This window comes from Struthio camelus, chromosome 17, assembly GCF_040807025.1.
Source record: "Struthio camelus isolate bStrCam1 chromosome 17, bStrCam1.hap1, whole genome shotgun sequence".
In the NCBI taxonomy this organism is placed as follows: domain Eukaryota; kingdom Metazoa; phylum Chordata; class Aves; order Struthioniformes; family Struthionidae; genus Struthio; species Struthio camelus.
This window is the reverse complement of record NC_090958.1, coordinates 7,373,462-7,387,520: the sequence shown is the minus strand read 5'-3', so window position 1 is coordinate 7,387,520 and position 14,059 is coordinate 7,373,462. Positions and strand designations below refer to the sequence as shown.

The 14,059-nt window shown below is 52.0% G+C and overlaps 1 protein-coding gene across 3 annotated transcripts in view; it reads right to left on the bottom strand.

Moving 5' to 3' along the window:
* Positions 1–14,059, bottom strand: part of LOC104141637 (serine/arginine repetitive matrix protein 4) — a 55,996-nt gene that overhangs the window by 27,227 nt on the left and 14,710 nt on the right. For 2 of the 3 annotated variants that reach the window (XM_068911484.1, XM_068911482.1), the window contains exons 2-8: positions 13,266–13,412; positions 10,397–10,480; positions 10,058–10,129; positions 8,554–8,580; positions 7,048–7,098; positions 3,779–3,871; positions 2,627–2,777 (exon numbers count right to left, since the gene is read on the bottom strand). In XM_068911484.1, the coding sequence (XP_068767585.1) occupies positions 2,627–2,777; positions 3,779–3,871; positions 7,048–7,098; positions 8,554–8,580; positions 10,058–10,129; positions 10,397–10,480; positions 13,266–13,412 (625 nt within the window). The remainder of the gene's footprint in view (positions 1–2,626; positions 2,778–3,778; positions 3,872–7,047; positions 7,099–8,553; positions 8,581–10,057; positions 10,130–10,396; positions 10,481–13,265; positions 13,413–14,059) is intronic. The other variant, XM_068911483.1, reaches the window with a different exon arrangement.

Genomic DNA, 14,059 nt, shown 5'->3' with positions numbered 1-14,059 from the left:
CACTCTTTTGTTTGGTTTTTTCCTCATAAATTATAGGTAGGCCTAGTTAGAAAACGTGGGCCCTCCTAGTAGGATGGAAGGAGGGCAATTTGGGTGGGTGGGTGGGGGAATTCACCACAAAACGCTTCAACTTTTCAGAAGAAAAACAAAACAGAATAAAAACTGCCATAAAAAACATAAATGTTGGTTTAGCAGTGCTCCTGCAGCACCTCATGGGAGTCTGTATATCGTCTCTCTGGTCCTCCTCTGCCTGTCTGGATCCTGAACAGACAATTTCTCTCCTTCGGAGATTTCATGATGCATCTCCCAGGGAAGAATGGTTTGGCTTGGCAGCCCAGGTCAGAGAGAAGGGCGGGAGTGTGATACTGTAACTCCCATAGAGGACTGGAATATGCCATTCTGAATCGAAATTCTAGAATTTTTGGCAAAATCTTTTCTTTTCCAGTAATTTTCATTTCATTATAATCCAGGCTGCTCTCACAGCTCATTCTGATAGGACTATACTTATTTATAGAGTGACCATTTAACACACAAAAAGGAAGAGCCACAAAACGGCGATGCGTACTCATTAATACATGAGACAAAGTTTCCGCTCTATTGTTCCCTTGTCAGTTTTGAATAAATGATATTTAATGATCTTATTTGGAAAAAAAATTCAGGGACAGCATTTAACCAGGAGCTTCAATTTAAGCAAGTGCTTAAAAGTGTTCTTGAATGATGTCCCAGGAGAGCGTACTTGTCTTTGGGAACACAGAGGACACTAGCGGACTGCACAGTAAATGAACGGATACCTTTTTATCATTGGAATATTTGTTTTGTGCCTTTAACCCTAGATCAAGAGAGTACAACAGTGTCCTAATGACTTTACTTTGCATCCATCACCTGCATCTGCAACTATAAATGCTCTGATTTTCCTTGCCCTGCAGCTTGTGTGCTCTTTTACCCTGAGTGAGGCAAGTGCAAAGGGGAGTGCAGCATGCTTGAGTTTAGCTCATTTTAAAGGATTTTACAATTTTAAATTGGAGTTTACTCTTGCTCTGGGAACAGAACAGCTGGCAGTCGCCTTCACAGGACTCGGAGCCTGGCTTCAGAGAGAGGAAACCTAGTACCAATTAAAAACCAGGCTTAGACTCAAAAACATGTACGTAAATTATGTGGCTTGTAATAACCCCCTCCCCCCAAAAAACAAAACAGAACAAAAACAAAAAAAACAACCAAACCAAACCTCTTGGTGAAATGATGCAGTCTTTGGCCGGCTGTTTTTTGGGAGGAGCTGTTAACTCATTCCTGCCTTCCCAAGTTGGCAGATAGCAACACGCCAAGCTCATGGCGATAAAAGCTTTATAGCTTGTTACTCTTTCTTTGGGTGGGTGCACAGCACCCACACAGACACGCGCGCACCCAGGGTGCAGGTTCTGCCATCCATGCTCTATCTTATGTAGCTTTATAAACAATAACTTGCATGTGCACTACACGCTCAGCAGATGCAAAAAATGAGAGCAAACGTGTATATCTCTAATTGCGAGAGACAGCTTGTGCCCATCTATACCAATGTATAATTTCTGTGTATTTCGACCAAAACACAGCAGGAGAACGCATGAAGTGTCTCCTCTTGTTGGCACTGTCTCACACCTGATGTAACTACTGAGTACGGCGGAGCTATTTCCAACTGGCAACTGAGCCATAGAGGAGAAATTCACATCCTAGGCATTACCTACCACTTTGGGGCTAGGATGGCTTTGTACTCAAGACACCCCTAACGTTACACACCCACGCGTGGGTGGACCAGATTCTGCACTACCTCGAGTCTTCTGTTGTCTCGCCTGAATGTCTCTCAGATACTAGCGCTGTGATCAAAGAGCATCACAGCTCCGCTTTGCAGCCACTGGGAACAAGGGGGAAACGCGGCACAGAAAAGCAAGACTTCATATCAATCTGTAGCTAATATTTCTCTCCATCTCTTGCTCCCTCAGTTCTAAGGCACGTATTGTATCCTCCCTCTCCACATATATGGAAAAACATCCTCAGGCACTGAGCCTGATTTTTACCCTCAGCTGCACATGCAGTTCCCATTAGCGTCAACAAGAGCTGCTCGTGAGCTCAGAATTTGGCCCTTGGGCTTGTCAGTCCAGAGAAACAGCGATCTTAGAAGGATCCTGATAGTCAGAAAACATCCCCTGCCAATAATCACCAACTCCTTAAATGTAAATGTTTCTTTTATACATATTTGATTCCCTTTCTTCCCCTGAAGGACTAAACTGTTGGACGTGAAGACCAGTGAATTAAGTTCACATTCAGCTGAGCAAAGGCTGCACAACAAACACTTCCCCTTAAAATATCATTGCTGGAGGCCACTTTTTTTTTTTCTTAAATGTCCTCAATTCATTATTCATAGGCTAGAGTCTTTGCAAATTTTTCCCCTCTCCAGCCCCACCCTTGGTGTGAAAGCACTGAAGGAAGAAATGACTTTAAATACGCTGGACAACAGCACCATTAATAAATAATACAGTTTTGAACCAACTTTGTCTGACATCACTATAATTGAATCATAAAAATTTTATATCAGATTTCTTGCCCAGGTTCCTGTGGCTAGTCTGAGCAAAGAAGCACAGCACGTAATACTTACTACTTCCTTAGGAGACAGGAAGCTGTAGAGCGGGAGGGTTTGGCTGGCCTGAACCTCTGCAGAGGAGCTTCGCTTTGCGGTGCTCTTTGAACGATGCCGGGAGCGCCTTCGCCGTGTTTTACGCCCTTCCTCCCGAGATCTGGCTCTGTGCCTCCAGAAGACATGGAGAACCAAACCGTTATTCCTTGGTATTGCAGTAGTGCCCATTAGCAGCTCCATACAAACCCTTCAGAGCTTTGCGCTGCCGTGTAGGAGAAAGTCCGCCATATGACTGCCACATACAGCCATGATGGAGAGAAAAGGGATGTTTGTTTTTCTACTTAAAAAAAAATATTTTGCATCTGGGAAACTTGTGGTGGGTTTTGGACCTTAACCTCAAATTTCAGCTCCAATTCATGACTTTACCATGGCTCAAGACAAACCCTCAGCCTTGAATGTCCCTCTGACAGTACTCCTCTAAGAAAAACGACACCCTGCTCCTGCATGAACACCCCTCAAATGAACGACTGTGTTCCTCTCCCATGCTGATCAGCTTTTCATGAGCAAGTTCTTAATAGTGAGGAGAAGTGGAGTGGGAGAGTGGGGGTAGTTTATTCATAGAGCCAAGTGCTTTGAAAAAAAAAGTGAAACATGAACTCATGATGTACATAAGCCAGGGGACTTGCTATTGCACAGCGAGTCTATCACCATCATCCACTCCTCTGGCCCCAGGATGGATCTGTCATCCACAAGGCAGAGATGTTAATCAGGTCAAAGATTGTGGCTACAGAACGCCACGGACAAACATATTTCCTTTGCTAAGACCAGGTTTAAGGGCTCTCCTGGGCCATTAGTAGTATAGAGCCCATAGGCTGGGGAAGGGAGATTAAGTTGAAATCAGCTGTCACGGGCTGATCGTCAGCCTGAGGGATTAAAACCTGTGAATGCTGGAGTGAGAAGCTACAGCCACTGCTCCCTGAGCCAAATGCCTCTCTTCTACAGCCAAGACCAAAAGGTGCTCATCCCTCCAGCATGGGACATAGCTACACAGGGATGTGTAGCTGGGATGTGGCTACACAGAGTGTTTGTGGGTCACACTGGCTTTTGCAGTCACATCTCTGAGCTCAGCCAGGGAATACCGCAGAAGGACATCCAGTTGAGTGGTGACATTACCTGCTTCGGCAGTTAGGGGAGTGGGAATCGGAGCTCTCTGAGCGAGAGTGGCGGTGGCGATGGCGATGAGATTTCCGGGGCCGCCCACGAGAGCTTTAAGAAGCAGAGAGAAAAAACACCATTAGGCTAGCAGACTAGAGGGATGCAAGAGCCCACAGTCGGAGGCTGAAGTCAACAACATCCTAACTAAAAATGAGATCTTTATTTTAAACTAAAGAAATCAGTGCATGAAACATTGTGCAGGACACCAAGGGGGCATGAGATACTCTCCATCCCTCCATATCTACACCTAAAAGACACGTCACCTTACTGAGATCAATGCTAGTCTTTAAACCACAAGCTATTAGGGTGGCAGTAGAGCCTGCCAGTGGGGCGGGGGGGGGGGGGAAGATCTACAGGCTTGCATGCAGGAGGGGAGCAGAGAGCACCAATCCTTTCTGCTTTCAAGATCGTGAAGAGGCGACGTGCCTCATATCCGCTTGCCCTTCATCCTGCAGGCTACGCTAACACAGCCAGGGAACAGCCTGTGACCTTCACACTATAGAGCCTTGTCGGGGGACATCAGTGCCTCTGGGCAACCCATCACAAAGCTCACACCCCCAGATTTCCTGCTATGCCCCTCTCCATCGTGCAGGTTCCTTGCTAAAGAGTAGATGCAAAAGGACAGGCTCAGACCATCATACCGTACACTTGGTAGCGGCCAGCCTTCCCCACCCTCTCTAGGTCAGAGGCTGTAGCCAGTGCTATAGGCAGCTCCTCCTCTGGTTGCCGCATGAACACAAACACGTGCTACAGCTTCCCTAACTGCAGTCTGCCCTATGCGCAGTCCCTGCTGGAGGAGACAGGATCATCATATCTGGTTCCTGACTGATGTCCAGTTACTAGCACTCCCTTTTCTTACAGGGCCCCAGGACAGCTACAAACAAACCGGGACCTGTGCACATAGACCCCAGTTCAGTATCCTGCTGCACGTCCCTTTGCTCTATCCTAGCTATTAGTGGTGGATTATCCAGCCCTATTACTGAGGAGCTGTTGTTGCCAGTGCCAACAGTCAGAGCCCTGCACACAGAGGGCAGGACAATGTGGGTGGCAAGCTGTCCCCTTCAGTGCCCATTCCCTCTTGCCATGCCTGGTGCCCACCACAGCGGGTATTTTAGACCTGGTACTGTAAGCATCTGCTCAGCCTGGCACTGCTGTGCCAGCAGGCACACCTAATGAAGGGTTAGCTGGTGAGAACAGTCTGACTGCACAGCCACGTTATACAAGTCACTGACAACACTAATATACCTGTCTGGGCAGTGTTTGGCAATTCACCACTATAAAAACTCAGCAAACCAATTGCTTGAGAACAACATCTCCTTTAATGGAAAAGGGCAATTACCTAGGCAATTGCTTGAACTGGCTGCTTTCTCTGATGCTTTTTATACTCTATTATACTAGAAACAAAACAAAAATAAAATCCTTCACGTTCTGAGATCCTCCCTCCTTATTTCTGAGCAGCTGGAATCAGCAACACTGAACATCTATCCCTCGCATGGATTTGTGTGACAATCCCCATCGTTGCTCTTCGCCCTCTGCATCAGTGCCTCCAGTTAAGACTTTTGCTCTTCTGCAGGAGGAAGAACGGGTCCTGTGTGATTTAGATAACCAGTTGCTCAACAAAAAGATAAGCCAAAGCAAAGTGATTATGCACAAACCCTGCTCTGAGCTGTCTCATGGGATCTCTTCGATCCACACCCAGGAGTAATGAGGATGTTTGCAGCAACCAGGAGTGGCTCAGTCCTGATCTGTGAGCTGAAATATAAGGGCTAAAACACCCTGGCTGGTCTAGCAGCTTTCATTTCCCTAGGTCAGTGCATTCGAGCAAGGCATCCAAGCTTTGCTTTAACTATATGCTTTTAGGCTACTGCATACCTGCCAGCACTGTGTTGTGTTTGGGAGATGCCTGCTTATCCTGATAACCTAGGAAGTCTCAGTTTTACCAATGCTCTGTGAAAGTTCTGGGTGTCTAGCAGCCCAGTTTGAGCAAAAACAGTGATTGTGCTACTGAAGACGCAGAAGTCATGGAGAAAAGGGGATAGGCTTTCTCATGCAATAGGGAGTTGGTCCACACAGACATGGGGACCTCTGTCCATGGGGACCTAAAGGATTCCCAAACCATTCAGTCCCGACAAGTACTGGGCTGACACTGGCAGTGCCAGGGGTTATTGTCCCTCTGCCCCCTTTCTGCCTCAGTAAGAGCTAGAAGTGCAAACTGCCAATCAAACTGGCAGAGTCCCATCTGCTAAGTGGGCCTCTGTCTCCAAAAGGGTATCCTAAGTGCCAACAGAACCAGCCAGGGGTTTGGTGCCTTGGGTCCAGCCCCAAAGCTGTTTTATTGCTCAGAAAGCAGGTGAGAAGCCACAAGTTGCAATACCCAGGAGAAGGCTGAAAAGGAAGTGAAAGTACAGAGCAGAGCTGGGGCTGCGAGGGAAGTCGCTTCCAAAGCCCTTCCCTGGAGTTGGGGAAGGCGCCTGTGTCCTAATCTGAAGTGCGATCTCCTTCTCCAGTGGCAAGTGCCTTACAACAGGCCTTCCTCCTGGCCCCGAGGAAGGTATCACCACATTTCATACAGCACCCGTTGGATTATCTGCCCCATGGGGCAAAGGTTGTGCTCCGCTAACTCTCCAGCGCAGACGCAACCCTCACCCCCGGAATCTCACACCCTCCATCAGCTCCAAACACCCACTTCTCTTCCTAGTTTCTGCCCAGTTGCCTTCTGCCCCATACAGATATTTGGTTGCACTGTACATCCTACTGTAACCTCCAAGGGCTGTTCAGCAGCAAATAAGGCAGAGTTAAAGCTCTTCAGAAAGCGCGTGCCAGTCTGCCCTTTGGGCAGCGGAGGCTGCGGGGCACTGCACTCCGTGGCAGTCCCAGGTAAAGCACGGAGGCAGATCTGCGTTCGTTCTCTCATGCTGCCCTGACCAGAAGAGGCTAGTGTCTCTGCTCAGGATGGACGAACAAGACACTGTACATCCCTTGTGTGATGCAAGGGAAGTGCCAAAGCAGGTGGCACAAAAGACGAGGAGATGAAACACCTCCAGGCTCTACAAGCCTTTTCCCATTCTGGCAAAACAAGAACCACTGGTTTTAGCTGCAAAGCAACTCAGAGAGTTGCCTGGGGCTTTGCAGCCAGCATTAGCTCCTAGGGGCCCACCACACCAAGCCTTTCTTGGCCCTGCAGTCCTGCACAGGCAGGGCAGGGAGTATCGTGCATTGCTACTTACTGTTTTTTGTGTTTTCTTTCTTCCTTTCTCTTACTTTTGGGGCTTGAAGAACTAAATAAGAAATGGCTAATTAATTGAGAGATTTCTGTTCTGATAAAAAGTCACACAAACATATGTTAATGTTAACGTTAAACCACCCAAAAGCATCCAATAGAAGGAGAGGGATGAATAGTCTGCCTTGGCACAGGAGGGTCTGAGTCCCTGCTGACAAATCTGGCTCAAGGGCTTGGACAAAAAGGGTTCTCCAAAGGGATGAGCCATCCTGCTGGCTTTGCACTTCCCTGTGGAGATGATGAATACTTCTGGATACCATACATACTGGAATCAGCAGAGAGTTCTTGCAGTGCACATCAGGAAAGGCACTGAGATGGCTCTGGCCTGAAGGTTTCAAAGATGGGTGCCGCTGGGAGCTGCATATTGTTTGCAAATGAAACCATAAGAAAAATGAAGATTCAAGATGCAATCCAAGCATCTGGGACAGGGCTCCTGTCTGGCTAAGCTTAGCTTTCAGGAACTATGTAACCCTTCCTGCTTTTAGAAAACCCAGCAAGAACAATAAACCCTGCTATCTAGGAAACAACTTGAGGATCCCTCCTACAGGAACCTCCCATAACAGCCAGGTAGGGGACCGTGCTGAGGCGAGAACTGATATCCTGGGTGGGTATGCTCGTAGCTAGGCTGGGGTGCATGTGAACCAGAGCCAGACCTTGAAGGTGTAAGAGGAAAGTTTGTCTCATTGTAAAGTGAGGGTGAAATGGGAGAGCAGAGACTCTCACTCAGGAGTACTAGACCCCAACAGCATGAAGGATGTCTGCTGTGGCTGCTGAGTGTGTCTCCTCCAGCTGCCCTGGGTGAAGGTGGATCAGTCCATCAGAGTCTGGCATAACCTGTTGCTATCCTGGTCCCAGTGAGCTACACCACTGATCAGAAGTCCCACTCAGCCCTTCCTGCTTCTGACCTGGCCAGGAGTACCAGAAGCACCATATGGTGGGGCCTGGAGGAACTTGAGGGGGTAGGAGATGGGACCCTGGCACTGGAGAGCCTGTGTGAGCAGAAATCTGCCCTTGCCAAGCTGGATTTGGTGTACATCCTATGCAAACCACCCTTCTTTCCCCTGCCTTCCAGAGGTGCAGGGTGGGGATCAGCCTTACACAACAGGAGCGAAGAGGGGAGGCTACCTTAAGGATAGCATTAGCCTTATAGTTGATTTGGACAAGGTTGCCAGGGGCTAGGCTTAAACCAAGGGGTCCTTTTCAGTTGTGTGCCTGATTGCACAGACTGGGCTGAAGGCCTGAGCTCTGTGGGGTCTGAGGAACACATACGGCTGAATAGGGGGAGGTAAGCCCCAGATATGCACAGGATGGGGAAAGTCAAGGGAATCCCACAAGAAGATACAGAAGAAACGTGTATTATGCCCCCACCCAATGAATCTCAACCTCCTAAGTTCCTGAAGTGACCATTAAACTCCTAGTTTTAAAAGACCACCCATACTTGCTCAAGTTTTACCTGTGTCTTCTCTTCTTTGAGGATAACCTGCAAAAAATACAAATAGGTAGATTGAATACAGAGTTTCACCAAGATAGAAAGCTGGATCAGAGACAACGTGGTTAAGCCCAGAGCTACACAGAGTGCTGTGAGAGGACCCCATGTACCAGCTGCACAGAGTGGCCCTGGCCTTCCTTTAGACAGCTGGCAAGGGGGTAGCTGAGAAGTGCTGGTGTGGTGGAAGCTGCTGGCCCACTACAGATAATTGAGAATCTAACCCTCAGAATAAGATGTCCACCAAAAACATTCCCTGCCCTTGGTGAGTCCCTTTTTTCTACTACTGCCTCCATAGTCTTGCATTGCATTTAGTATAAGGGCCAGAGGTGAGTCCAGTCACTGGCCTTCTCTATGAAGGACCAAGCTATAGCTGAGGGAAGAGTTTTTTCTGCATAACTCCAGAGACACTTCAGGGACAAAACAGCATCCTGCCTCTATCTTGCCTTCTGGAGTACCTCTGGAGTGACTCAGGAGCCACTGCACTGGTGTCCTCAGAGGAAACCCTGGGTACATGGAGGACATCCTTCCACGCTGAGGCTTGGCCCCCAGACCCTGCACGGCCTGCTGTCCCACTCGAGCATATGGGACAACATCCCGCAGAAGCCATGGCCACCAGTCCCTCCTGGGAGGGCCAAGACTGCCCGTTGCAAGGTCAATTAACTGGGATCTGCGGTTGGGTCTGGTACCGGGTGCCCAGAAATGACCTCTGCGGGTCACTAACACTCAATGGTTTAACATGCTGCCGCCTTTCGGGATCAGCTGTAGCTCACCCTTGGTTTGCAGGGGTACAAACGGGCATTACAGCTGTGACACCAAGGAGGCCTGACCCAGGGCTGCACTCAGGAGGTGGCGTCCATAAAAGCCTAAAACTCACCCCTCAGAAAGGAAATATTTGGAAGGAGCTCCTCTACTCGTCTTTCCTCTCCCCTCCGTTTTGCAAGACTCAAACTCAGCTTTTCACCCCATCTTTGGTAGCTTCTTTTTGTTTATTTAATTCTTTTTGGTTGAATAAATTATAAATATATGAACTTCCCCAAGGAGCTGACACCTACTGCTCTCTGCAAGTATCAGCTGAACAGCGGAGAGAAAGCAATGACATCTTCGCGATTTCAACAACTGAATTGTGGTTTTTTAAGTTAAAACCAGACTTCAGGGAAAGGGCGCGCGGCGGCCCTGGCCCTGCAGCGCGGCTGGCAGACAGGCCCGGGGGCCAAGGCCAAACCCGCCCGCTCTCGGTGCCCGGGGGACGGCTGAGCAGCGGAGCCGGGGATTTTTTTGCCCCGTTTTGCTGATCGCGTCAGCGCCCCGGCGGGTCGCGCGGTCGCGGCTCTGCAGAACCGGCCGCCGCCGCTGCCGGCGGCGAGGGCCGAGCTCAACCGACGCCGAGGCCCAGCCTCGGACGGCGGCGCCCGGGGCTCAGGCGGAAGAAGACGGCAGCAGAAAAATCGCGTTTTTGAGACGGAAATACCTGTTTCTTTTTCGTTTCTTCGAGCTCTTCTTCTTCTTCTTCTTCACGGGCGAGGGGCTGTCCGAGGGAGACCTGGGCGGGAGGCGGCGGGCGTGAGGCAGCGCCCGGGGGACGCCCCGGCCCGTCCCCTCGCGCCGGGGAGGGGACGCGGTGGCGAGGCCGGCGCCTCGCGCCAACGTGGCGCCTCGCGGCTTGGCCCGGCCCGGCGGCCCCTCAGCACCTCCCCGCGGGGCCTTTCCCTCCCCTGGGGGCCATCTTCCCGCCTCGGGGGCCATCTTGCGCCCCCCCACAGGGGCCTTCCCCGCCGTTCGGCCCCATCTTCCGCCCCCGCTCACCCACCTCCGCCGCTTCTTGCGGCCGGATTTCTTCTTCTTTTTCTTGCCGCGGGCCGGCGGCGGTGTGCGCTGCCCCTCGCGCGAGCGGCTGGCAAGGCGGGGGGGAAGAGAGATAATAGTCACAATAATAATAACAAAAAGGGCGGGCTGCACGGGGCGGCCCCGTCAGCCCGCTTTTGGTCACGCTTTAAATTAAGCGCCCCCTCGGCGGTGTAACGGGGGTCTAACGAGACGGCTCCGGCGCGCCGCGCACGGGCCGGCCACCGTTAAAAGGGCGTTCGCCGAGGCTAACGGCACCGTTAGAGACCGGCAAGTTTTGCCGCTCTTTGTAAATATGCTTTAAAGAATTAACTGGCCTTTAATCTGCGTACGGTGATTATGGCAACCAGCTGCACCTCTCTAGCCGTACGGGAAGTCGCAGCGTACGTTAAACAGCACTTGATTATAAAAATATATTTATTTATTGAAGTGCCATGGTAATTTAATGAGATACGCATCTCTTACACAGTTGTTAGACCTAAAAAAAAAAAAAAATTAATTTGCAGGGTTTTTTTTTTAAACACACAACACCAAATCACATTATGTTTCATTGAAAAGCAAATCCCGTGGGTAAATTAATTTAGAGCGCCCCGCCGAAAACACGACAGATACTCTGTGGCCGCTCATTAAGCGCAGGAAATGCTCAAAAGATGGCGGGGGGGGCGGGGGGGAAGCGGGGCACAGAGGCCTGCGGGTCCCCTGACTCGGGAAAGGCTCTGGGGACTTCAGCGATGGAAAGTGGGGCAGCGCCAGAGGAAGGCCGAGCACGGTCAGGGACGAACGTCCCCGCGCGCAGGAAACGCCGCGGCGCGCTGGGCTCTCCGGCGGGGCCAGCCCGCCCGGGGCCCCGCACCGCCACGGTGGCAGATGGCCCTCCCGCCGCCTCCTCGCCGGCGTTATCCGCTCGCTCGTTCCGGAGGTGACGAGGAAACGTCCCCACCAGCCCCAGGCACCCGACCGCTTCGGCTCTCCGTCGCCCTCTCTCCTGCCAGGAGCCCTTTGGCCTCTCGGGCTTTCCCCAGGGCAAGAGGCTGCCACCCGGCGTCAGCGTGACCCGGCGTGGACAGGGACAGACCGACACGGAGGGGGACAGCCGGACGTGCAGCCGGACGGAGCTGTACGCCGAGCCCCCGCGCGCGGCAAACCCCGACGGCTGGCAAAAATACAGGCCTTCGCCCAGCCCGGTTTCAAGAGCTGCGCGTGGAGAAACCTGGCAGGCCGGTCGTAGGAAGACGCATGCTCCAAAGAGGTCATCTTTGCAAAAGAAAGTCCTGCCCAAAGGCCAGGAGAAGTCTGTCCACTGGGTGCCAAGCACCATTTGCTGCAGGACCTGGGGCCACCCTGGATCTATCCCGTTCAGTCCAGCCCAAGCAGCACCCCAGCGTCAGCCCAACTCTTCACGGCTTGCTGCCGAGCACGAAGGACGTGGGCTTGTCCATGAAACGGACTCAGTGCCGCGTCTGCTGGGGCGCCGTCCCTGCTCCTGGGCTGGCCCCTGCCTCCGGAGAGCCGCTGGAGCGAGCGCAGCGGCCGGTGGGGGGACGGTGCCGTCCGCCTGGCTGTAGCGGCACACACGGTGCGCACGCGCTTGCCGGGCTGCAGGGAGGAGAGCGATCCCCGCTGCCCCGGTGGCGGATGTCCGGGCAGAGGCTTTGCCCCCAGGACCCTGCCGAGACCACCCGCGCAAGGGGAGACCTCCACTCCCAGTGCGGAGATGGGGAGCAAGCACGCACAGCAATTAAATGACTTGCCCATAGGCACCTCGAGGGCCCATGCTACACCAGGGACGTGAGCACAGGTCTCTGCTGTCACACCTCTCACCCCCCAGCTCCCACGTGCTTTTGCGCGGCACACATCTGAGCTCCTCAGCAAATGAGGCCAGGCACTTCTCAGCCCTCCCTCTGGCAGAAACACAGCCAGAGCAAGCGGAGGAGAAACCTTCACCCTCCATCGCTCAGCCTTGGGCAGTTTCACATAGAGCCCTGCTCCCTTTCCCAAGATAAATTCTTTTGTCTTTGATGTAGAAGCTTTCTCCCTCAGCTGATCTGACTTTAATTGTTTCTCTCTGATTGTAATCAAAGTCTAATTAAAAATACCCTTTAAATTATTGTTCTGGCTAGCCTGAAATCTGAAGATATGAAATGTGCTTGCTTTCTCTTTCTTTCTAGCATCTTCAACCAAATGGATAGGCTTTAATCCCAGAGATAGTTTAACAGGCAGGGCTCAGTGACTCTAGCTGCTTCATTTAACAAGTTTGATCCATTATTCCCCTCTCAAGTTGTCAGTGGTTTGCGATGAACTGATAACGAAGTTGTGTCCTAACGAGGCCAGTGCTGCCAGCCTGTGATCTAGGCATAGATGAGAATTTCTCATAGCGATTCCCAAGCAAAGGCACCATGCTGACCCCGGCGGCATGGGGATGCTGGCAGGTGGCCTGCTGTCACCTGGGGCTCCTCGCAAGGGGCTGTCCAAGGCAGCATGCAAGCTCGCTGCGCCTGCCTGGATGGACACCAGTGCCCACTGCAGCCGGGGAAGAGGGCGGTGCAGGTCTACACACTCACTTGGAGCCTCCAGGACATGTTTAATGACGACATGAGGCTGATGAGAAAAGGTTACAGGCAGATGGGGACCAGGAAGCTGGTTTTGGGGCAAGAGCACTCTATCAGTCACCTTTGTGGGGCAGCTCAGCCCTCCTCTCCTTGCCCACACAGGGCTAACTCTCATGGGCCCCCGGAGGGGATGGGAAACCACAGACCAGGTAGATAATCACAGACCTCTCCTTCACTTGAACCCCTGCTTTGGATTGATCCTCCTCACAGCCCTTGTTCTCTTACCTGCGTGACCGGTGGCGAGCATGGTCACGTCTCTCCTTCCCTTTCACACAACCATTGGTAGCGGAGGCCTCCTTAGATGCATTGCCACTTGGCTTTTCGGGACATCTGTCCTCTGCAGGGTATGACAGGCAGCTGAGCGTCCCACTGCTAGGGTGACAGGAGAGAAAGCCAGCAATGAAGGGCTGTCCTTACAGTTAGGGACGTTTGCTGAAGGTTTTTTGTGTACTCAGTGATTCCCTAAGACCACAGGCCCCCAACCCACACTGCTTTGCTTTCCACAGCTGGAGAGCTGCAGCCTGCATGAAGGAGAAGTGAGTGGTTTTAAGCCTTTCAGGGAGAGCTGGAAGTTACTCTCCAGCCTCCTGAGCCCACGTCTCCCAGCATGGCTCCATCAACAGCCCCAGGAAATGGGGCCGGGTGCATTAACGCAGCAGCTGAGGGAGGGGGGAGGTGGGAGTGGGGACACCTGAAGGCCTGCATGCACGGGAAGCTGCTCCAGCTGTGCCTGAGGCTCGTTGTGTGGAGGCAGGGACGAGCCCAGGGCATGACTAGGGGCTGCCCTTCGCTGGCTAAACTCAGCTAGGGACGCAGGAAAAGAGAGCACAGCCCTGGCACAGCCCCCCGCTCCCACCGGAGCACCAGCTTTGCTGAGACAGCACCTGCTGCAGGGGGAGGAGGCCGATTTTGAGGACAGATGACCAGGCCAAAGGGCCTGGGTGACCTGACCCCGTGTCCCTCACACATTGTTCAGGCTGTTCAGCCTTTTAACTGGATGCTTTACCAAGGCAAGACCC